The sequence below is a fragment of the Mustela putorius genome, unplaced genomic scaffold (assembly GCF_011764305.1).
Source record: "Mustela putorius furo isolate JIRA1106 unplaced genomic scaffold, ASM1176430v1.1 tig00537227_pilon_pilon_pilon, whole genome shotgun sequence".
NCBI lineage: Eukaryota > Metazoa > Chordata > Mammalia > Carnivora > Mustelidae > Mustela > Mustela putorius.
The window spans coordinates 16,671,677-16,697,326 of record NW_025422368.1 but is presented as its reverse complement, the minus strand read 5'-3'; the positions used below and the strand labels follow the sequence as shown (position 1 = coordinate 16,697,326).

The 25,650-nt window shown below is 38.1% G+C and overlaps 1 protein-coding gene across 1 annotated transcript in view; it reads right to left on the bottom strand.

The window, feature by feature from the left end:
* Nucleotides 1–18,872, bottom strand: part of SYT10 (synaptotagmin 10) — a 69,114-nt gene extending 50,242 nt beyond the window's left edge. The window contains exon 1 of the mRNA XM_004771824.3: nucleotides 18,326–18,872. Coding sequence (XP_004771881.1) covers nucleotides 18,326–18,476 — 151 coding nt within the window. The 5' untranslated portion in view covers nucleotides 18,477–18,872. The remainder of the gene's footprint in view (nucleotides 1–18,325) is intronic.
* Between the last annotated feature and the right edge of the window lie 6,778 nt (nucleotides 18,873–25,650).

Genomic DNA, 25,650 nt, shown 5'->3' with positions numbered 1-25,650 from the left:
ATTTATGTAGATACTTTGCTCTCAAGGAGGTGGAGCCCAGCTCTCAACTCCTTAAGTGTGGACTGCACATAGTGACTTCCTTCCGAAAAGGAGAGCATGGAAAAAGTAAGGGTACCTCACTGGGGTGATCGAGATGAACATCGACAATGATGAATCATGTTGCTAGTATGCACCCCTGATAAGTGATGAAAATGGCACTCTAATTCTGTTGTCTTCTTCCCCAAATCCATAACCCGAAGTCTAAACATTAGAAATATATAAGACAAATTCTGGAAGAAGGGCATTCTATAAAGTATCTGATGAGTACTCTTCAAAACTGCCAAGGTTCCCAGATAAAAACATAGCCTGAGAAATGATCACAGCCAAAAGGAGGCATGACAACTAAATAAAAGATGGTATCCTAGACAGACTCCTTGAATAGAAAAAGGATTATTAGGTAAAAACTAAGGAAATAGGACTCAAGTATAGACTTTAATTAACAATGTATCAATACTGGTTCATTAATTACACAATGTCCCATATTAATGTTAAATGTTAATAATAGGAGAAACTGGGTGTCGGGTACATGGGACCTTTGTACTATTTCCCCCAATTTTTATGTAAATCTAAAACTGCTCTAAATCGTAAAGTCTTTTTTTAAAAAAAAGTTAATGATTTTCCATTACCCACTTCCATTTTCAACTTCCTAAGATAACCAATGTCAGCAACTTGGTATAATAGCACTCTTCAGAATCAAGCAAAGTTCCTGTAAAGGGAGATTTTTCTAGATGTAAATAACCTTGTAATTTTCTTTTACAACTTTGCTTAGCCTCATTTTTGTAAAATATGAATCCAATATCTTTTATTTGTTCAAAAGAAAAAAGTTAGGAATATGTTAGAGGCTGAACTCTTCTCTGTTCCTTTATCTCTTCCACTTTCTTACGTTGAAGTCCTCATATCCTAGGGCCTCAGAATGTGACTGCATTTGGAAACAGAACCTTTAGATTAGTAACTGAGGCAAAATGTGGTCCCGTGAATAGGCCCTATTCCAGGGACTGGTGTCCTTATAAGAAGAGGAGATGAGGACAAAGATACTCAGGGAGAAAGACGACGTGAAGACACGGAGAAGGTGGCTGCGTACAGGCCAAAGGGGACAGCCCTCAGATAAAAAATCAACCCTCCTGACACCTTGATCTTGGACTTCTGGTTTCCACAACCGTGAAGAAAGAAGTTCTGTTAAGCCACCAGTCTTGGTATTTTGTTATGAAAGACCTAGCAAACTAATAAAGAACAAATCTAATTTCCGTTAACCACTACTGCAAATTCAGGATTTCCCACTCCTCTCTAGAAGCAACCTTTGATCCCAGTTTTGTGTGTTTTGGTGTTTATCTGTCCAGCCCAAGCACTAAGGTATTTCTTAAAAAAAAACCTCACAAAAACATATAATTGTTTAATATACTTTTTAAAAAACACAAAGAGCTTGCTACATATTTCTCCAATTTTTTTTTTTAAGTTCAATGATCCTTGAAGTTTAACCTCATCTCACATGTATTCCATAATACTTCCTCATGACAGCTATTTAGATTATGTCCAGTGTTTTGCTGTTACAACAGTTACTTACAATGAGCATCCTTGCACCTTACTTCTTGTGTGTATTTTTGAATATTTTTCTAAGGTCAATATCTAAAAATAGAATTGCAAAGTCATAGGTTATGCACGTATTTGATGTTACTAGATATTTCCAAAAGAACCCCAGAGTAACTATAACAAAAACATTTTATGAGTTTACCAGTTCCTACAGTCTCAAAAAAATGCTGATGTACTTTAATTCTCACTAATATGATCGGGAAATGATACCTTGCTTTAATTTACATTTTCCTGATTAGTAAGATAAAATGGTTGTGCTTAAACTCTTAATTTGTAGCTAATGGAAACCTATTCAGAAATTGAAATAATTCCAAGTTTTTAATGCTACTTAATTATAAGAATAAAAATTAATTTGACAAGCTATTATACATAGATATTAATATCTTACCTCATTTTTCCAGCTGCTTATTAAAGCAACCATTGAATATCTTTCCCATTTATATTCCATTGATGAGGAATGTGTGATCATACTTTACATTTTGTAGTTTACCTTATTTTTACTTTTTAATTGTTCATTAGTCTCAGGGCTTGCGGAAAAAAAGAAAAAATATATAAAGTGTGCTTCCTGATGATCAACTATGGCTTTAAATGGAGGAGTAAACACTATAATTATGGATTCATAATCTTTATGTATATTTGGCTCCATTAATATTATATTTTTATGGATATTTTAACTGCTCAATCTGCTCATTTCTACCCAGTTGAAGCCAAAAGCCAAGAAATAAGGAAACTGTGGGACAATGTGGGGTAGGGTAAAGATGCAAGTAGTTTTCAGTTCACAACTGAAAATGCCTCCCTTCTTACTTATGGGTATTAGAGAACTTATGCTCTACCCACAACAATTTGATGGCATCCATTTATGCCATTGTTCCTAAGTGATGGGCTTTGGCATTCACAAGGTTCCTAGGAAAAAGTGCTGTGAAAATCTCTGACCTTAATTCCATTTTCCCTACTGATGACAATTTTCTTTCTAAAATCAGTATCTGGGGGTGCCTGAGTGGCTCAGAGGGTTGAGCCTCTGCCTTCGGTTCAGGTCATGGTCTCAGGGTCCTGGGATGAAGCCCCACATTGGGCTCTCTGCTCAGCAGGGAGCCTCTCTCTCTGCCTGCCTCTCTCTCAGCCTGCTTGTGATCTCTCTCTCTGTGTCAAATAAATAAATAAAATCTTTAAAAAATAAAAAAATAAAATCAGTATCTGGTTCTACCTTTTAGGGGACCATAAACTATTTCATCCACACTAGTTACTTGTGCAAGTGAAAAGCTGTACTACCAGTCATGCCAGGACAGCAGGAAGAAACCAATCCTGTCCTGGCATCTGAGACATATGGTTGCCTTACCTGTCTTGGCCTAATATCCTTCCAGGTCACTTTTTAACCATCTGGGACAAATCCAAACTTTGTAAGGCATTCCATAGCATCTCTGGGATTTGGCCACTTGGTATTGATCAGCTTTATTCTTTTGCCACCTTCCCACCTAATCCCCTTCCCCTAACCACATATTATTGTCTTAGGATTTTCTTCAGGCTGTTTCATGTAGCTCCATGTAACTGCATTTTCTTCTCCTCTTTGGCTTCCTGGAAAATTTGTATTCAACAATCAGATCCAATAGTTCCTCTTTCTTGACCCTCTCTGCCTCTTCCATTCCTAAGAGCTTTGAAAGGACACCCACCACTCTAACACTGCTATTATAATAACTTGATTGTCTTTTAATTCTTTACCCCATCTCTGGGACATGATGTTTTTCAAAAATTGTTATTTTCTTTTGGATATTAGAAAGGCAACATGGTACACATCATCTGGGATAACATCCAGTAACCAAACACATCAATATATCTATAATGAAATGTATGAATTAGTCACACTGAGTGGGATCACTGATGATTATAAGTAGTGTAATGCCAATTCAGGTAAGGTGTTGATGCCAAAGTAATACAATTTACAGAATACTTTTTTGGTTTTCAGCATTTTGAGGTATCATAATTGTGGATAAGACATTATGAATCTGTACTTACTGTGTTTTTCCAGACGTTCCTGTCCTAAATATACTCTCATTCCTTGATCTTCAGAGCAGAAACCTAATGTACTCACTGTTTTAGTGTGTCTGGTATTTATTACATGGTCAAAAGTGTTTATGGAGTTACTGCATACATATTTTGGGAGTTATCTGACAAGGAACTCAAATATCTGTGCATTTCAAGGTGACTGGATGAAAAAAATTGAGTGATTTGGAGGGAATATGCAGAAATCCTTGTACTAGGAAGATAGTACAATATAGCCTATACTACAGTTTACAATATAGTTTATAGATCTGGGTTCAAATGTCAACTCCACCACTGTGACTTTGGGCAGGTTGGTTAGTTAGGTTTTAAGAGGCTCAGAAAAAAAAGGGGTGTTTATAATTATTTCATAGGGTGTTGTCAGGTTTAAGTAAATGTATATAAAATAGTTAGCATTGTCATTTGCATAGGAAGTACAGTGATGGGTTGCTATCAATTATTTACTTTTCTTTAAACAAGAGTACTGAGGGAAAAAGAGGCATAGTTATAGATGGAGTGTGGATTGAATGGTGATTCACAAATTAGTAAGAAGAGGAGAGACTCATCTAATGATATCTGGTACTGAAAGGAGTGAATTTGTTTAAAATGAACACCATCATTTCTAAGTAAATGCTAATGTTTCAGGAAGCTAAGAAATAACATCCCATTTTTCTACCCATATGTGCTCAGAACAACTGAGAGACAGACACAGTGTTCAAACAGGTAGCAAATAAATACTAGCAGCTATCTGCTTAGGTGTGGCAGAAAGTGGACTCACTAATATACTACCTTGAATTTAATTACACTTGTCCATATAGTCACGAGCGTGGCTGGACTACCACAGGTATTCCCCATGAGGACTGGACCTTGTAAAATTTACTACATGGAGAAGTAGGGAATATTTGTTTCCTGAGGATATGAAGCTTACACCTTGGAGAAGGGAGAAATAGGGAGAAATGGCATTTCTCAGAGATGGGGGTTGGCCAAGATTCCAGGATTATTCCTATCTTATAGCTCCTTTCACCCAAAAACAGAGCAAAGGGGAAAAGGTATTTATTCTCAACAGTAAAAAGTGAGAAAAGTTGGGATAATTCCAATTTTATCCTGAAAAAATAAAACTAAAGTTATAAAAGTAAGCTTATTGTATTTTATATATTTTTACATTGCCCGCTATTATAGTTGTAAGTAATTAAATTATAAGTATTAAAGACCCAAATCAACTGTTTAATCCTTAGGTCTTTATGATTTTTTTTTCAACAAAATGTGTTTAGCAAAATAAAAAAAAAATCTGAATTTAAAAATATTAATGGAGGATCTGGAAGAATTTATAAAGTCATCAAAATATTTTAAATGATATTTTTATGATTAGAAGTCAATAATTAACCACGGCATGAAAAACGTTATGAGTCTAGACTTAGTTCAAAGAAAATCAGTAACTTCAGTCTTGACCTTCAGTCAGGATACTGAAAAGGTCAGATACACATTTCAGAAGTAACACTCTGGCTAGGGAGAAGATCAGAGTGGAAGTGAGACTAGAAGAGGCAAAACTAGCTAACAGATTATGAAGTCATCCGCAGAGGGATTACGGTGGTTGCTGGAATGGGGAAAAGAGCAGATTCAGGAAATCACTGGAAGTTTAAAACTCTAGTTAAGGAGTGTGAAGACTGAAGGACAAGAATGTGAGTTAGTGGGAGACAAATAGGATGACAAAGTCAGAAAGACCATGACTTTGAGCTTGGGTCATACTGAGTTTGACGTACTTGTGGTCAGGCAAGTAGAAATTTTGAGGAAGCTATTGGTCATGGATGACTGCAACTAAAGATAAAATTAAGGGACTCTTTAAAATAGTGGAATCTGGATCCATGTAAGAAGACAGAAATTCTGTAGAAAACTGAGTACATCAATATTTAAAGAAAAATAACTTAAAGGAACAAAGAGCCTATGTGCATAGGAGATTAAAAAATAATAGAGAAGTATAGGGGGAAAATCAGCTCAATGTGTTCTCACATTGTTTGGAGAAAAATATTTTAAGAAGTGATTAACCATATAAAAAAGTTAAAGTAAGTTCAATTAGAATAAGTAACTACTAACATCAACAAATAGGTCTTTGGTGAATTCAATGCAGTTAGTGAAGCAGAGGCTGTATAACCAGTTTAATATGGTTAAATAAATGATAGGGATGATGAAGTGGATTCTTTAAGAGGAGATAATTCCTTCAGGAAACTGGATGAAGGAAAGGAGGTGAGAGAAAGCAGTAACTAGAATAGCACGTGGAGTTGATGAAGGTGTTTTATCAGGATGGGCAGTACTCAAGCATGTTCTAAAAATGAGGGGAAGGAATCACACAAGAGTACACAGAAAGTTAAGCAAAATGCATAATTATTGATGAAGTCCCAAAACAGGAGACAACGGAGGGATGGGGTCTGAGGTGACAGTGCAAGGACTGCCTCATTTTTCCCTTTGCAAGAAAAAGTAGGTGGTTCTGGAATCTGGATGGGGTGTGAGGTGACAGTGCAAGGACTGCCTCATTTTTCCCTTTGAAAGAAAAAGTAGGTGGTTCTGGACCTAAGTTTATAGGTCTTTGGGCAGAAAGTCAAGTGAATTCCTAACAAGTAGTATCTTCTCTCCAAAGTAGAAGTTAGGGTCAACTGCCGGTTATTTAGTGATATTGGGGGGAATTGTTTGGAATATTTGAACACACTGGGAAAGTTTTAAAATAAGAATTGTAGAGAACAGGAGAAACTCGAATAGGGAAACAGGATTTCTGTTCAGAATTGAGGGTTCTTTCAAAATGAGAGGCTAATAGAATGATGCTAGCCTGCCAGGTTTTAAAAATCCCCTGACTATTCAGTTGTTCTGGTGTAGGGATAAAGAAGATAAATTTATCCATGAATGAGGTTCCTCTTCGCCGTAGTGCAGGAAGATCCAATATAGTTCAAAGGAAAAAAATGACTGAGATGACGAAATGATGCAACATTAAGTATGGTGCCATATTTATTGGCAGAGAATTCAGAGAAGTAGAAAGGTGAATGGGCTGGAGTTTCCAAATGAGAAAAGGTGAAAGCATAGGAACTTTTGGTTGGGGACTGGGGAGGTAAAATAGAGAAAAGGTAGAGAAAAGATCACAGGGATCAACACTGGGAGGCCGGAGTGATGAATGTAAACGGGTTGCCTTCGGGGCAGAGCCTCTGAAGTTATTCCTTGCAATTGCAAACTTGATGAGTAGGATCTACCTCAAATTTACAATGTCTCTGGATAGTTAAAAAGAATCCATTATATGACGTTCATCGTATTATATCTTGGTAAGCCTAAGAGTTAATGAATTTTACAGATATTAGACTAGGTACCAAGATAATCAGGTTTAAAATTGCTCAAACTCTGGTTTGATTACATATATATGCATAACCACTGCTTTACCACTATCTATTTACTTATCTTTCTGACTGGATATCTCTGACTCACTTTAGCTATAGAGATCTTACTCTCTTATTGTGTCTTAATATCTCAAAATAAAGTGACCCACTTCTAAAAAACTAAAACAACTCTCATCAGAAAACAGAATAAGCCAAAAAATGTGATTCTTCAGAAACTTAGTAAAGCCGAACTTTGCTATAGTCTTTATAACCAGACCATAGCATTTGAATTCTCTGAGGCCGGTAAAATATGTTAGATCTAATTGCCTACTAACTATGCAGTCAGAAAAGATCACACAGAAAAGCACAGACCAGTCGGCATGCTCTCAATTTCCATCACCACTGCCTTAATTGATAATCTTCTTATCTGTTTCTGTATCATTTAAAAAAATTTTAAAATTCTAGTTCTTTGGTTTTCAAAATGTACAGATATATGATTTCTTATAATTAATAAAAAAATTATAATTTAGGGGTCCCTGAGTGGCTCAGTGGGTTAAGTTTCTGCCTTCAGCTCAGGTCATGATCTCAGGGTCCTAGGATTGAGTCCTGCTTCGGGCTTTCTGCTCATCAGGGAGCCTGCTCTCTGCCTACTTGTGATCTGTCAAATAAATAAAATCTTTTTAAAAAAGTTATAAATTTGGGTAAAAATTACAGTAGCAATTTTGAATGGGTGTTTACAGCAGTGCTCTTCCTGATCATTAAAATGTTGTTTGAAGAAAAAAAAAAGTTATAAATTTAGTTCATTGGTGTTCTAAGCCTTTTCTTTCTTTGGTTGCTTCCCATTACTGCTAGAACACAGACCACATTTATGGCATCATTCCATAGAGAGGGGAAATAAAACTCAAATTTGCAACTCTTATTCAAAAAAAGTTTAGGAGGGGCGCCTGGGTGGCTCAGTGGGTTAAAGCCTCTACCCTCGGCTTGGGTCACGATCCCAGGGTCCTGGTATCGAGCCCCGTGGCAGGCTCTCGGCTCGGCAAGGAGCCTGCTTCCTCCTCTTTCTATGCCTGCTTCTCTACCTACTTGTGATCTCTGTCAAATAAATGAATAAAATCTTTAAAAAAAAGTTGAGGAAATGCGGGTCTAGGATAAAAATTTGGAACTATCTTTAAAGTTAACCTATTTATCCTCTTCATAATGGTATTACAGTTGACCCTTAAATAAAGAGGAAATTGGGGCACTACCCCAAGTTGAAAATCTCCATATAACTTTTGACTCCCTAAAAGTTTAACTTTATTTATATTTCATTTTTAATTTTTTAAACAGATTTTATTTATTTATATGCAAGAGACAGAACACAAGTGGGGAGAGGGGCAGATGGAGAGACATTAGCAGACTCCCTGCTGAGTGTGGAGCCCTACATGCGGCTCAATCCTAGGATCCTGAGATCATGATCTGAGCTGAGATCAAAATCAGACGCCTAACTGACTGAGCCACCCAAGTGTCCCCAAAACTTAACTATTAATAGCCTACTGCTGACCAGAAGCCTTGCCAATAACATAACCACTTGGTTAATACATATTTGTGTATGTATTAAATACTATCTTTTTATAATAAAGTAATCTAGAGAAAATACAGTGTTATTGAGTAAATCATAAAAAGAAAATACATTTAGAGTACTTACTGTACTATTAAAAAAATCCACATAAGGTGGATCTGCACAGTTGAATCCTATGTTGTTCAAGAATCAGCTCTAGTGTTATAACAGGGCATAATTCTGATTTCTGTAACAAGGGGCCGAATTAACAATGACTTACACAAGGGAGAAGTTTATTTCTCAGTGTAATTAACTGTGTGATTAACTGTCCCAGCATAAGCAGGCCAAGGCATACACATCAGCTTCAAGGTGTCTAGAATCCTTGTTTCTTCAATTTGTTTTGCTATTCAAAGGTTTTTGCCTTCTCCTTAAAGTTCAAGAAGGCAAGTTAACCATGTCCATGTTCCAGGCAGTTGAGTGGCAGAATAACAAAGGAAAGGGAAGGTGAGAGTATGTACTTTTATTTTAAGGCCACAGCCTGGAAGTAGTACATATCATTGCTGCTAACCTGCTGATGGTGAGATTGACTGACTGATTGATTTTTAAAGATTTTATTTATCTATTTGTCAGAGAAAGAGAGAGAGCAAGCAGAGGAAGTGGCAGGCAGAGGGAGAAGCAGGCTCCCGGCTGAGCAAGGAGCCTGATGCAGGGCTCCATCCCAGGACCCCGGAATCATGACCGGAGTTGAAAGCAGACATTTAACTGACTGAGGCACCCAGGCACCCCATGATGGTTGGATTTAGTCACGTGGTTGCACCAAACCAAAAAGAAAGCTCAGTAAAGTTGTCATCTTTAAATTTAAAAAATTTTAAATTTATTTTAATGCTGTCACATACCTAACTAAAAATAAAGATTCTGATACTATGAAATGAAAGAGGAAAATGAATACTAGGAAACAACTAGCAGTCTCTCTCTTTTTTTTTTTTTTTAAGATTTTTTATTTATTTACTTGACAGAGACAAAGAGATCACAAGTAGTCAGAGAGGCAGGCAGAGAGAGGGGGAGGAAACAGGCTCCCTGTTGAGCAGAGAACCCGATGCGGGGCTCGATCCCAGGACCCTGAGATCATGACCTGAGCCAAAGGCAGAGGCTTTAACCCACTGAGCCACCCAGGTGCCCCTAGCAGTCTCTTTTTCATCTATCAATCCAAAATATAATCAACATATCATCCTTGCAACAGTGTTTCTTTAATTTCCACTTAACTGTATTGACTTTTGCATTTTTCTTGAATTTCAGTAAACATAGACAACTTTATGTTAATACTATACTTAATTGGTTGTAAAATGCACATTTTAAAAGATTTTCATTTTCTGAAATTAGAATATATCTTACTATCAATGGCTTGTTACAATCACTAATAGCCAGGAAGTAAGTGTGTCATAATTTATTCTGAGTATGTGCTAAAGCAAAAGCATTAACATTAACGTTGGAAGTCACAGAAAGTGAAGTCTTAGTGGCTTGAAAGAAAACAGTAGAGAAAACATGAAGCCTAGCCCTAACCTTACAAGCTAAACTTTTACTGGGGATGGAGGGAGAAGGCAGTGAGTCAAGTGAGTTTGCCAACATTGCACATAACTGTATGGGTAGCTTAGAGCACAACGCCAATGGCCTTTGTATCTTTTATGAATTCTTTTAAGGCATTCTTGATGGCATAGATCCCAATAATGAGTGCAAACAAAGGTATCACCAATTCTGAATCAAAAACCCATTCAGAAGAACCACGTTCAATTTTATTTTATTTTTTTTTTAAGATTTTATTTATTTATTTGACACAGAGCGAGAGAGATCACAAGTAGGCAGAGAGGCAGGAAGAGAGAGAGCGAGAGAGAGAGAGAGAAGCAGGCTCCTTGCCGAGCAGAGAGCCTGATATGGGGCTCAAACCCAGGACCCTAGGATCATGACCTGAGCCGAAGGCAGAGACTTTAACCCACTGAGCCACCCAAGCGCCCCGAACCACACTCAGTTTTAATTTAAAATTATTTAAACCCATTTATATGTTTTCCTTTTTATGTTTGTGCAACAGTGATATAACTTTAAAAATTTATGAGGAAGTGGAGATGCAACATGGGAGATTAAGGGGGTAGGAGAAGAATAAATGAAACAAGATGGGATTGGGAAGGAGACTAACCTTAAGTGACCCTTAATCTCACAAAACAAACTGAGGGTTGCTGCGGGGGAAGAGGGGTTGAGAGAAGGGGGGTGGGGTTATGGACATTGGGGAGGGTATGTGCTATAGTGAGTGCTGTGAAGTGTGTAAACCTGGTGATTCACAAACCTGTACCCCTGGGGATAAAAATAATATTATCTGTTTATAATAAATAAATAAATAAATGAATGAATCCTAAGTATGAAGCAAAAATTCTGTGTGATAAGAAGGCATTAAGCCACAATTTAACAACATTCTTTTTCCTTTTTGGTATCATTTAAATACTGGTGTCTCTTATCAATAGCATCTTAGATTCAATCAAATACGGTATCAAATATGGTACTAAATATAGTATAAAAGTATCCAAATGTATAAAAATTCTTTACATATGTTCATAATTGAGTAATTTATAAACTATGACTATCTTCTACATTTACAATAACTTGAACTATACATGAGTACATTTTAATGTCTGGCAAAGTGGCTTTCACAAAAGTGTTCAATAAATATTTGTTGAATAAAAGCATAATGCTAACACTATCTCTTGGATAGAGTAGCGACTCATACTGTAACATATTAGAAATGATAATATGCTTCTCGATAGTTTTATCAATCATTCCTATAAATATGACTACTGAAATAGAACTAAAGGAATAATAAAGACTATAAACAGTAGTCCTCATTGTTTAAAATAATTCTGCAGGATGAACAAATTGACATTTACAAGGTTTCTTCAATTGACTGTAATGTTGTCTCAATTCAATAACAGAATGTTAAAGAGAAGATCCTAACATACCTCAGAATCCACCTGGATTAAAAAAAAAGTTAATACCAGTCCCCCACCTCCATCATTCTACCCTTCTAGCTCTGAGGCATCACAGCACAATTTCATGATTATATAGTCATGTGATGTGTGTGTGTATATACACACACACACGGAGTTTTACTTTCTCATAGTCTTACCTAAGCCTTGTTAATGTCAGCTCTTACAGTTTCAGTAGTCAATTAGAATATTTAACATTATAAGGAAAAAGAAAATGAGTTTATTATATAATAACAAGAAACCATCTCTTGGGGTGCCTGGATGGCTCAGTTGGTTAGGCATCTGCCTTCAGCTCAGTCATGATCCCAGGATCAAGCCCTGCTCAGCCGGGAACCTGCTTCTCCCCTGCCTGCTGTGGCCCCTGCTTGTGTGCTCTCTCTCTCTCTGACAATTAAATAAATAAAATCTTAAAAAAAAAAGAAAAAAAAGAAGCCATCTCTTCAGTTAGGGATTCTGTTTCTAAACTTGGCCAGTGTTGGATATTCTACCAACAGAAAAAATTGGTATTGTACAAATTAGAAACAAGCAAAATAATTTACTGAACTTTACTAATAACACTTCTATTAGGGGGTCTAGTTTTCTTTGACATCATAGCACCGTTAATAGTGATATATATAGATGGTTGATAACTTACATTAAATACCCAAAATATGGCAGGAAAATAAAGCAAAATTTTTAATGTATTATTTTTTTCTAATTACAAAGTAATAAAAAGAATTTAACTGACAATTTTACATTTGTTTTCATTACAGGCTTATTTATGGACATACAAAAGGAGCTATATTTGTAATTACATGAGCTGAAAGTTGTGCATTTTGGACACACTAAAATCTTTTACTGCTCAAATAAATTAGTTATATTTAGCTAAGAATTCATGAATAAACACTCTTGTACACTTAATTGCAAATGCATTCATGTACTCAAGCAAGGAAAATGAAGAATGTGGTGTCTTATACTTGTATGACAATACATCTAACAAAAAGAAATCTGGAGATTTGGGTCATAATTACACACTGAGAAATCTTATTAATACTGGCACCTGGGTGGCTCAGTTAAGCATCTGACTCTTGATTTCGACTCTATTTAGGCTCATCCCATGATTTCAGGGTTTTGAGATGGAGCCCAGCATCAGGCTCTGTGCTCAGTGGGGAGTCTGCCTTTCTCTCTCTCCTTTTCCCTCTGCCCCTTGCCCTGTTCACGCATGCTGGGGCTCTAAAATAAATAAATAAATCTTTAAAAAAATTACCTTCCAATGTGGCACTAATTATAGCCAATGGTATTATACTAGAAAAGAGCCACCCTTACAAGCATTTGTTCCAGTGCTGTATAGCACCAAGAATGTGTCTCCCAGGAAATCCTCCTATTTCTACTTTTTGGTGAAACTAGGATAGGATCTAAGGAGTCCTGGGTTCTTATCCTAGTTGCATCATTAAATAGCTGTGATTTGAGGGGACGTTGCTAACTTTTCCTGCCTTTGTTTTTGCCACTGCAAAACGATGATTTCTAATTCTAAGTGGTATGACTAATAGGCATTTGAATAATGATATTATTTTTTCCCATGCTATTTTCTACTTCAGCAAACAGGCTTTCTTTACTGTTATAAATTGATATTTAAAATGGATATTCCCATTTTTCTAGAACTTCAGTAAAGTCAATAGTTTTATTATGCAACACTTAACAAAAATTTAGCCACTGGATCTTAGCCTTTCCTGAACACACTCTAGGGAAACTCAGTGGACATCCATATGGGGTTCAGTTGCCTTTTCATTAGTATCTTGCCCATGTTCTAGGTTTTAAATGCCTCAAATGCTTTAATTTCTGCCATTTTCATAAACTACATTTTTTTTTAAGATTTTATTTATTTATTTGACAGAGAGAGATCACAGGTAAGTAGAGAGACTGGCAGAGAGAGAGAGAGAGAGAGAGAGAGGGAGTGGGAAGCAGGCTCCCTGCTGAGCAGAGAGCCCGATGTGGGACTCGATCCCAGGACCCTGAGATCATGACCTGAGCCGAAGGCAGCGGCTTAACCCACTGAGCCACCCAGGCGCCCCTAAACTACATATTTTGCATGCCTATCTACCTGGATCCTGTATTGGACACTGGAGACATGAAGACACAAGTATATATAATATAGTTTCAGAGGAATTTGGAAATGATTAAATAGCACCCATCATTTTACAAATAAAGAAACTGGTTTCTTGAGGATAAATTTATTAATTCATTTATTCTTTCTTTCATTTCTTCAACAAATATTTGTTGAGACCCTAGTAGGAGCCACAGACTTTTCTAGGTACTAAGGATAAGACAGTAAAGAAACCACTGCTCTCAAAGGCTTATATTCTACTGACTTAATGTACATATCAGAAAGCACACAATTACATTTGCAAAATATAGATAATTTTAATTGTCATTAGAGATTCCAATAAACCTTTGTGATAATGTTTATCTTCTACCAGCATTTTGTAAAAATGAAATCTTTTAAGTGAATGCAAGTGCCTTCCATTTGTTTTTTGCACAAAACAAAGTAACAATGATGATTAGCTTTTAAAGAAAAGAGACTTGAATGAAATGGGCAGCTCTAGACCTTGTATATAAAATCATCCTTGTAAGAACCATATTTCAGAGATTTACAGCTCATATAAAAAGAAAATATAGATCTTAATTTGTTTCAAGGAAAAAAAAAGATTAAAACAAAAAAAGGTCCAGTCAGTATTGCCAAAATATTGATATCTCAGAATTAACAAAAATAGATGTTTGCTGAGACTGGCTTGGCCTTTGAAGGTAGTTGTTCATTTCCCTTTGGAGCAAATGAGACCAGGCACAATATGTATTGATGATCATGTAAAAAAGAATAGAAATAGAAGGTGGCCGTTTTTCACTGGAATGACTGTGGAAGAAGGAAAAAAAATCCTCTCACACATCCTTCTTCTTATTGGCCTATCTGAATTCATTATGGTTCAATTACTCTTTCCCAGGCCTATTATTCTTAAGGAAAAATTTCCTCTATATTTCTAAATTGTAACTCTTTATACAACCATTAGAATGTACAAAACTCAGTGGTGTAGGGATATAAGAATTATGAATTGAGTAGTCCTCTGCTTTGTGTCTGTAGAGAAAACCTTTGAAACATCCTGATTCATGTTAAGTCTTTATCATAGACTTAAAATGCTTTAATCCCAGAGGACAATCATGATATACTTTCAAAATTTTATTTAGCCATCTCTTTTATTAGTCAAGTAACTTTAAGGAAATTCTTTGATAGACCTCCTTATCCCTACATCTAAGAAATTGAGGAACACATGTATGAATTTAGAAAAAATTGTTTAAACTTTTTTTTAGAATTTTTAGTCCCAAATTAAAAGTAAAAAATGCAAAATTAAAATAATGATGAATTACATGTTTATTTAAAATAGGTCTATACAATTAGGATGTGACTGTGTGCTTCACTGGGTTTGATTATTTATGATTTATGAGGTCTGCCTTTTAAGCAACATAGTTTCTTAAAACCCATAAATGTTTGGATATGGAGTAGCAGTTAAAGACTGACCAGCAATGAACCCAAATGCAGTTCAAAAACTATTATGTATCTTAGTTATAGTATATCTGAAAAATAACATTTTGGTGGCTATATTGTTTTGTATTTTCCCTAAGCATTCTAGTATTAAATCATGTTGTACATGGAGATGAACTTAGTGGGTGACATGTCCATGGGGAGAGGAGAGTATCAGTGGTAAAAAGAGGGCAAAAATTTGATTTTCTATAAACTGCACATGATGAACTTTCTAGTGAAGGGTAATGTTGGTATCAATAATGTCTCTAACAAACTATTCCAAGAAAGTAAACTAACTAGTGTTGGCAGATTCATTCTACATTTTCATAAATTTTATGAAAACATGGCATTGGTCTACTTGATTGGTAGATCCTTAATGCCAGTAACATTGCAGCTGCTTCTGCTACTGCTGTTATACTAAAAAGGATGTTTTTATTGGCATCTGAAAAACCAGTAGGAGAATATCTTATTTATATACCTGATTTATTAGTTCTTTAATGTAGAAAGGCTTTAATTGGGATTACTGGAATTTCTCTCCTACTCCTATGTGAAGGAATCTAAAAATACACTCAATCTGGAAGCTTGCAATTGTCACTGCAACCTTTGAATAACTGACACCACATGGGCAGTGCTGATTAACATGCAAAGTAAATAACCACTGTACCATTCAATGTCGATGTCCTCCTACCAATAATGTGTTTCCCATAAAACAAACAGTGAATAGAAGGATCACCTAGAAGAAGCGTTTTTATTTAGGGACTTATAATAAAGGGCACATGTTCATAAATTATAAGAAAATGAACAATGTGAAGCTGAGTGGCTAATTAATACAAAGATTCAGTAAATAATAGCTGAATCCACTTCACCATTATCGATTGGTGTTGGGAGTTTATTTGTGGGTTATTCTATTTCTGATTGTTGCATAGATCTACAAACAGAATATGTAAAGTAATCTTAGACATCTTTATATCTAATATACAACCTAATAGAATGTCTTCTTTAGTGGTAGCCACTCAAAATATATTCATATATTAAATCAAATACCCCATTTTCTCACTGAACAGGAGAAAAATATCCATGTAATTGTTTTAGGCTAGTTTTCCCCCACTTTTTTCTATTCAAGCATCCAAAAAGTCCAAAAGGAATGAGGACTATAACTACTTCTTGTATTGCTTAGAACAAGCCCAAACCCTTTCTGCAATTCGTATACTGTGTTATACCTTAAATTTATATGGTTGTGTACTTAGAAAGATTTATAAGCTAGTAATTGGTTTCCAACCTTCACAAATTGCCCTCATTACCAGACACTCTGAGACCCAGGAAACTACTACTTGGTGTGTGATCACAAACAGTTGGATCACAGCATCAACTGTTAAATGACCAAATTATAGGTCTTTAAGTTTAAATACTCCAATTTCTTCCACTACCCCCTCCTCTGAGTCTTTAGCATGTATATTGCTAAAGACAGTTCAGAAGACTTTATCCAATAGCACCACAGAGGACTTCTAAGGTCATACTATTTTGAGGGTTTATCTCATGCTTAGCAACCAAACGCAGGACGCACATATACACAGTATTCACCAGTCCCTTCCACTAATAGTTTTTTCATGCATTCACAGTATTCACCAGTCCCTTCCACTAATAGTTTTTTCATACATTCACAGTATTCACCAGTCCCTTCCACTAATAGTTTTTTCATACATTCCTAGGAATTGACACCCACTGAACAAGAGATAAAGACTTGTGTTTGTATATTTGCAAAATGTCTAAGTTTCCAGCATGTGGACAGCACCAATTATATGTATCATTCTGCTCCGGGTCCAAGTAGCAAAGTCTCTGCAGACAGAAAGAAGCTTCCCTTGGTTTCTGGGGCCATGACCAGGAAATTTGAAAACCCCAAATATACTCCGTTTATGAAATGGTATGTAAATAAACCACATCTATCCACCCCCGCCCCCAAACACACCCCATTTCCTTTCCCTTTTCTTCAGCGGCGGTGATGGGCAGGAGAGAATCGCTAACAGTGTCTGTAGTCGAGCGGTCCAGCTCTTACTTGTTGCCCTGGCTACCCTCAACCCATGAAGCCCCGCCGGGAGAGAACAATGACAGGAGAGCAAAGAGAGGGAAACAAGACCCACATTAGGAATGGCAATCTTCCAGCCGGATGCCCAGAATCCCGAAACCAGTGTGTGTTTGTCTCCCAAAGCAACAAGTGACCCTCGCAAGGGACTCTTCAAACCACGCGGCCCATAACTCTGGAGTCCCTCTCGTTCGTGTGAATAGCACAACAGGCTGCACAAACCAAACATTGCGCAGGTGGTTAAAACCCTACCCAAGCGTGACCAAACAGTAGTTCTGATACGGTTCCCCCCACGCCCCGAGAAAAACCTGTCGCCTGAGGCTACTTTCCACCTGCAGATTTCTGACGGTCGATGCACCCCATTTTTTTTTTTCAAGTTTCCTGAACGGAGAGGGAGAATGCCCGTGTGTTTGGGTGTGTGTGAGGGCATGTGTGCGGAAAGGATTTATAAATTATTTTGTCCTTCCGCTTTATCTGTGACCAGAGCCTTAATTGCCGCCTGAAAAAAAAAAAAAAAAATGGGATCAATAAACCCTGCTGTTTTGCCAACGTTCAAGAAGTCCTACAAAATCATACTTAATAAAGGGACTTGGGACACTGTCAAAAGCTCGACAGGTTGCAGCCCCTAGTTGCCCCTCCTGGGAGCCTTTCCGCTCGCGGAATGCAAGGCAGCCCGATTTGCAAGGCGGTTCTTCACTTCCAAGCTGGGATTCTGGGGTCCGGCCCCTTACCCAAGCTCAACCCGCGACCCGCGAGATGAGAGAGCGCAGCGCTAGTCCCGCGGGCAGCGCTGGTTAAGCGGGCTGGGCACAGCCGCCCGCGCTCGCCTCGCCACCCCGGAAGGGAGCCCGCAGGCGTGGGAGAGCGGCGGAGTGGAGGTGCGGGAGCCGGGGAGCAAGTAGGGACGGCGCGGCGGGCAACGAGCGGACTAGGGAAGTGGAAGAAGCCGGGCAGGTGGAGACCAGGACGCCAAACCCGAACAGCCCACGCTCCAAGTCTCCAGGAGCTGCGCGCAAGAAGGAGCAAGGTAGGAAAGGCGCGGCGTCCCACAGACGCCTGGTGCCGCGCGGGGTCCCGGCTGGGCGCGCGGAAGCGAGAGGAGCCCTCCCCGGTTACCTGTGCTGCTTCCGCCCTGGCTGCCCCTGTCCCGGGGAAAGATGCCCGAGCACTTCTCCCACTCCACCTGGCCCGCGAAGCACAGCTCGGTGACGATGTGCAGCGCCTTCTGGCACAGGCTGCTCACTCCGTCCTCCTTGTGGAAACTCATTGTTTGGCCTCTTACTCCCCACTCAGCCGTCCCTTTCCCCTTCCCGTTACCTCTAGGCTGGCCCCTCGGGCGCCCTAAGCCATCGCCCGCCCGCGGGGAAATGAGCGGGAGAGTGCGCTGCTCAGAGGCGGCAACTCTTAGGAGCCGCAAGTTAGCCCCATGGCTGGAGTGGAGGGCGCCGGGGAAGGCGGAGAGGCTGGGGCTGGAACGCGCGCGAGGCTTGCGGCGGCGAGGTTTGCGCCAGTTCTCCCGCCGTGCCAGCCAGTCGAGGCGAGCAGGAGAGAGAGACCCGGCATGGAGTGCGGGGGGGCGAGGCGGGGGGAGACGTAAAAAAGCCTAAGCCCCGGGCTCGCTAGAACGCCCCCCTCCTCTTCCAAGCGTGTTTGTGTTCTGGCCGGTGCCTGGCAGCGGCGCGTCCAATCGCAGCCCGGCGCGGGCCTGGACGACCCGTGGCGGTACCCGCAGCGCCCCCTCCCCGCCGAGCTGGGGATGGAGCTGGCCCCGGAGGACGGGCGGCCCCGCGCCGGTGCTCGGGTCCCTGGTTAGGCTTCGGGTACTGGATGCAGCGGGGCGGGGATGAGAGAAATCTCCGTTTTCTCCGTACTTTTCCCAGCCTTGGTCCGCCCCCACCCGATCCTCAGTCCTCTACCTGTCCAACTTTGCTACACATGGGTGCTGCTCTCTCTCTGGTTTCTCGGGTTTTACTTATCTGAAAAGTCATTTCAAGTCATTTCAACTGAATAAGTTAAATTACAAAAATGAACAGATGAATAATCAAGCCAGACGTGTATACAGAAAGAAAGATGTGCCTGGAAAGCATGTTTAAAGTGATTTCTAATGATGATGGTCTTAGAGACAAAACTTAATCCGAGAGTTCTTTTTATTGCTATCACTGAAATTCACAGTAAGATAAATTCCTATTTAGCCAATTCAGTTTTTCTTTATGCAGAAATTCTTTAGTCAGATTTTAATTTGTTGCCTTTGATTTTTTTCTTTCTTTAAACTCTGTTAGGTATTGCGCAAAACGAAATGTTGCTTGTATTAATATTCACTGTAGACTGATCCGTAATGGGCAATTGAGAATGCACAACTTGTCATCTTTATCACTTTTGCACGAAAAGACTGAATATAATAAGACATGAGTGTTAAAGGGGAAGGGAATGAAGTTCAAATCTGTCTGTCAGTCTCTCTCTCTCTCTCTCTCTCTCTCACACACACACACACACACACACACACACACACCTGTGTTTAACCTTGGAATTGCTTTCACGTCCTTCTTTCAATCTGTAAAAGGAAGGGCGGGAACTCTCCTGTTCTTATAATTCTCTGATGCAAATGGGTGAAAAGCACTCATGGAGCTACAACTACAAAATAATGTTAGTGTGTGCCACAAGGTTACAGTAAATGGATTTATATTGTTCTTAAATTGTTTTGAGACACATTTTGATACCCTCTTATAACCTAAAGATTTATTTAAACTTCATTAGGTGGGGGTCTTTATTTTTGAAGTGGAATATCAGGACTTTGTTAGTGTATTTACACTAGTAGAGTAAGTAATCTTATTTTAAACTGCTAGGCAGTTTATGATAAATTATTTCCTGTGTAAGGACACTATGGTAAATTTACTATAAATACTAGGCATAGCATCCAAGTAGCTAAGCATTCATTAGTTGAATCATTTTGACCTGATTCATAGGACAATTGGTATAGCCAGGACTATTTTTATCATGAATCAAGACAAACTAAACTCTGTAGGCTTTGTTTTTTGTTTTTATGCATATTGATTTGAATGGTTTTTAGATAAGATTGACTATCTTGAAATAATTTCACTGTCAAAAAATATTAAATATCTACTGTATCTTTGAAACAAAGTAACACACTTTAATAGGACCCTTTCTAATTGTCCTTGCCTTCTAGTCCTCCACAGTCTAGATAGATCCATGTAAGACAACCTGAAATGCAATGCTGTCCTTTCATATTTACTGTATGAGCAAACAGTTGTGTGGGAGTCCAAATGAGTAATTTATCTCTATACTACTTGCAGACTCTTAACTGCTTAAGTGGAGTAATGCAGGTCTCTCTCATGACCCTCTTATGTTTGATTTTGGTGTTCAATATTATTAGGTAAATGAATTCTGAATAAAACTTTCCTGGTATTTGTTTATGCTGTTTCTGGCCTGTTGCTACTCTCACCTGTGTTTCCACAACAAGCAGAGTTAATTTCACTTGTATATTCATTTTTCTCAATTTGTCTGAAATATTTTTGCTTTCATTTAAAATTAATATCCCAAGGGTTTTTTTTTTCCACCCTTCTTCGTTAGACCATCTCATACAGCTCATTAACAGGTGAATCAAACCAGTTTTTTTCTTGTCACCTATTAACAGCTCTGGTAAGAGGTGTGGGAAATGTAAAAACTGCATTCAAGGTCACGATTTTCAATGCCGAAGGATAATATGACAAGAATTTCAATTTACAATCTTTAAGAAATGTTTATGAACTATTTCAACTAACAAGAGCCTACCCATCAAATAACCCAAGCAATAAAGATTTGCATTTATTTCCCCACCCACACTTGAAGGAGTTGCTGAAATAGTAAAGGAGGGGAGAGCAGGTTAGACTGATTTTACTAAGCACCAATTGCTATACTAAGTGATAAATGAAGCATTGATAGTCAAAATATTCAGGTAGGTCGCTGACACAGCTTTCTTCTGAATGATCTCTGTATTAAGTAGAGGAGGGATTGGTATGGAATTGAAGAGCCCAGGAGTACTCATTGCCATCCCTATAAGCTAAGCCAGCCTCTTGAGAGGTAATTTTAGATGGTTAACACTGTGATTTCCCTGATTTTTCAATCCTCTCTCAATTCTTTTTTTTCCCCCCTTTCCATGGCTCTTTCAAAATCTGGAGGGGAGGGAGTCACTTCTTAGGTAGAGATCTCTCTAAGGTAAGGGGAATTTGGGAATCATTCAAATATTACTTGACCCCCATATCAAGCAATGAGAAGATGGGTAAATGAGGAAATTTCAGAATGGCTAAGCTCAGTCTGAATGAAGATCAGAGACAAGGATTAAATTGTAATTTACTTAAACCTTCCCGCCTTGCTTTTCTGTATTCTGCTGCTCAGATTCATATAAGCCCAGTTCTAATTGCCTGTACATACTTGGGCCTGATCCTGGAGACTTAATTTGGAGAGTGGCATCAACACTCACTCCCAGCTGGTAAGATGACCAGACTTCTGGTTTGCATGGATGGGTATTGCTACTGAGAAGTCCATTTCTAATCCAGCTCCAGATCCTTTGGTCAGCCTGATTCATCACTCTGAAGGTTTGGTGTCTTCTCTCTTTCCAGCGTGTTCATTTTATTCATTCATCCCGATGGATACTCAGTGAGCACTTCCAACGGACTCGGTTTTGAAACCTTTGATTTTGAGAAATGCTAATGATTTATTCCTTCAATAATTCTCTGCCTTCTGTTTTTCTGGAACTCCTTTATGTTGAATTTTTGACTGCCAGGATGGAATTGCTAATTTTCCTTTCTCTTCTACTTTCCATCTCTATTACCCCGTCCTTGTGCTCTAAGTTTTGGGAGATTTCCTTGGCTTTCTTTTCTGAGCCTTCTATCAAATCACTACAGTTTCAGCTATTAGAGTTCAAAGAAATACATACTTTTTTTGTTTACTAATTGTTTGGGTTACTTATTTTTTGGAGACGGTCTGTGCTTATTTATCTGACCATATTAATTATGTATTTTTAACTACTCCCCACCCCACTTCTACATTGTATCTTTTTACTCTGAATAAGTTGGTTTTGTTTTGTTGTTGTTCTTCTTCTTGTAAAAGTTTCTCAGGTGTTTGCTCCTCTAAATAATGAAGCATAAATATTCACCCTGAAGATATGGAGTTGAAGTCCCAAGTATATTAATCAGGCTTATAACCAGGGGCTGCACTGCAATGTGACTCAGAGTATTTTGAATTGGAGTGCCCCCAAATATGAAGAAAGACTATCTAATCTTTTGTTAGGCATATGGGGCAATAACTCAAGTCTCCCTGCTTTTATTTTCTGATCTGTAGCCGCTCATGGTTCTGGCCTCTTATAATTCTGGTGCCTTAAGTCTGGAACTTTTCTAGTTTGATATCTTCAGGGGAAAATTATTTTACTTGCAAGTTTGGGGAAAGGTCACCACCTGACCAAAGGAGTTGTATGGATGGAGACTTGAGGCTCTAGACACATTCCGAGTGACACTCCTTGCGTTTTCAGCCTTTCCCTCTACTGCCATCCTCTGTGGAGTCAGTATGAGGTACCTCCATTTCCGAGTTTTTCTGAGGCTCTGGCCTCCTTGCTTCTGGTTTGGAAGTCTCAGCTCTCTCTGCTCAGTCAGGACTCCTTCACCGCGTCCATCTTGTAAACCATTTGACAGCTTTTGTCCTTACATCATCTCCTGTGTCTTTTCCTTTTCTTCTGTCCTTTCGAGTTGATAGCTTTATATTGCTCTCTTGTCATCTCAGGGTCTTTTCAGGACAGGCAGGAACACACATACATTTTTCAATCCATCATGTTTAACTGTTTAAAAAGGCAGTTCTGATTTATGTCACTTCCAGTGCTTTCCCTTTGTGCTTTTGCTACATCTAATACCTTGAATGTGGCCTGCAGAACCCAAGGGGCTCTGGCCTCTGCCTAGTTTCTTTGTCCTTTTCTGAATTCTTTGACTTGTGCTCTCTTTTCATTCTCTATTTCTCCTTTATGGCACATAATGTAATTTACATTAATTAATATGATATAAACCAGTAGGTAGAGAACCTTTCCTCCCTCATCACTGCTTGTTCCCTGAGCCTTCACTGTGCTAGCTCTAACCATCACTTGATAATATTTACTGAATAAATAAATTAATGTACATCTTTTGTTAATCCCCTTTCCCTCTAGTTATCAGAAATAAAAGCCTTTATTTACTTGTTTAAGAAACTGATAAACTTTTCTATTCTCGGGAAGTTGAGAGAAGAGGGATGAGAAGGAAGAGTGAGTGATGGTAGTAGAATATGACCTTTGAGAAGGAAGAAGATGGTTATTTATATCTTCGGAACCGACACTAACTTTTGAATACCTGCTTTGTACCAAGTCTGTTATGTATATTCAATATGTGGTTTACTACTAATAATAATCATGATAGTTTCTGTTTGATGTGTAAGCTGTATAAAACTAAATACTCTGTAAGCTAATTATTACAGTAACTCTTATATTAACTCATATAGAACCGTGATAGGCATAGTACTAACCTTTGTAGATATATTGACTTAATTAATTCTTTTCTTTTTTCTTTTTAGAATGGGGTAGAGGAGCAGAGGGAGAGGGAGAGAGAGAATCTTAAGTAGGCTCCATGCCCAGAGAGGAGCTGAATGTGGGGTTTGATCTCATGACCCCAAGAGCATGACCTGAGCTGAAATGAAGAGTCAGATCCTTAGCCGACTGAGCCACCCAGGTGCCCCTATACTTACTTAATTCTTACAACAAGCTTGTAAGATAGGGCCAATGTTCTCATTTTACAGATAGGGAAACTGAGTCACAGAAAGGTTAAGGAATGTTTCTTAAACAACGTAGTGATTGGTAGTAGAGCCCGGATTCAGACTAAGTATTAAGGTTGCAGAATTTAGGTCTTAACTATTGTAGTATGCTGCTTCTTATCTATCCTTATGATATGCTTATAGGATGGGCAGGATGAAATTAAAGGGTTATTCAGCCAGACAGCTATAATCGGTAAAAATGTATAATGATAAAATTGTGACCTTTATCTACTTCACATTAGCAGTCAGTCCCTGCCCCAGTGGTTATGCCATTTAAGAACTTAGAATGCATTTTTGTCATATTCTTCTCTTTTCTCATATAATTAAGGACATGTGTATGCATAGATGTTCTGTCATTGTTTATCTTCCAGAAAGGTGCAGTTTTTGCCCAACTATAATGACAATGTCTCTAGTCTACCTGAGTAGCTTTAACTAAGTATTTTAAATGACTATAAATTACTCAATGTGATGATGATATAATTTGTTTAACTATTTACTCACTGATAGGAATTCACATTACTTTTAGTTATTTACCACTGTGGATCTCTTTATAGAGTAGTAGTATATGTTGTAGTGTATAGTGCATGTTGCAGTAAACCTCCTTGTAATATTTACTTACACACTAAGAATTTTATTTATTTCATCTAGATTCCCAAGGAATAGAATTCTGATATATGAAATCACATTTAGAATCATATTCCTACCAGGAATATACACAGTATGATTTTTTTTTTACCTCTTGCTTAACAAAAATAGATGTTACAAATTCTTGCTACTATTTTGTGTGAAATTTTTTCAGATTTCTCTAAAAGACGTGAATTAAATGGTCATATTTATACATCTTTGTAAATTTTTATCTATATAATAATTTTGTATCTCTATATAAATGGAGTTAAAATTAAAGTTTAAACATTTATTTTCAATTAAAAAAACAAGAATCTGGGGATAATCGTTACTTATCTTTTACATTAGTAACTTCAAACCACAACATGTGTCAAAATCACCTGGAAGGCTTGCTAAACCACAAACTGTTGGGCGCCACTCCCAGAGTTTCTGATTCAGTTGGTCTAAGGTGGGGGTCTGAGGATTTGCATTTCCAAGTTCCTAGGTGACAATGCTGCTTGTCCAGGGATAACACATTGAAAATAATTGTTCTGTGGTGCCTTTTACACTCAAGAAGTAGGGGCGCCTGGGTGGCTCAGTCAGTTAAAGGTTAAGCATCTGTCTTGGGCTCAAGACATGATCCAGGGATCCTGGAATTGAGCCCCGCAGGAGGCACGAGTTTCCCTGCTCAGCAGGGAACCTGATTCTACCTCTCCTTCTGCTGTTCCCCCTTCTTGTTATCTCTCTTTATCTCTCTCTTATGCTCATTTTAAAAAAAGAATCTTTAAAAACAATCAAAATAAAGTCAAGTAGTATTCCTAAGAATTTACACCAGAAGTAAGTTCGCCAATAATCATACCCGGTCAGTTCAAAATAATAAAAGATTGAAGGTGTTGATTAAATTGACTAGGAAACCTTAGTTTTGGTTTGAATCACTTGCCAACTGTGTTATACATAGCTTACTCAAACTTTTTATAACTTAGTTTTTCTTTTATAAACTTTAGAATAATACTGTG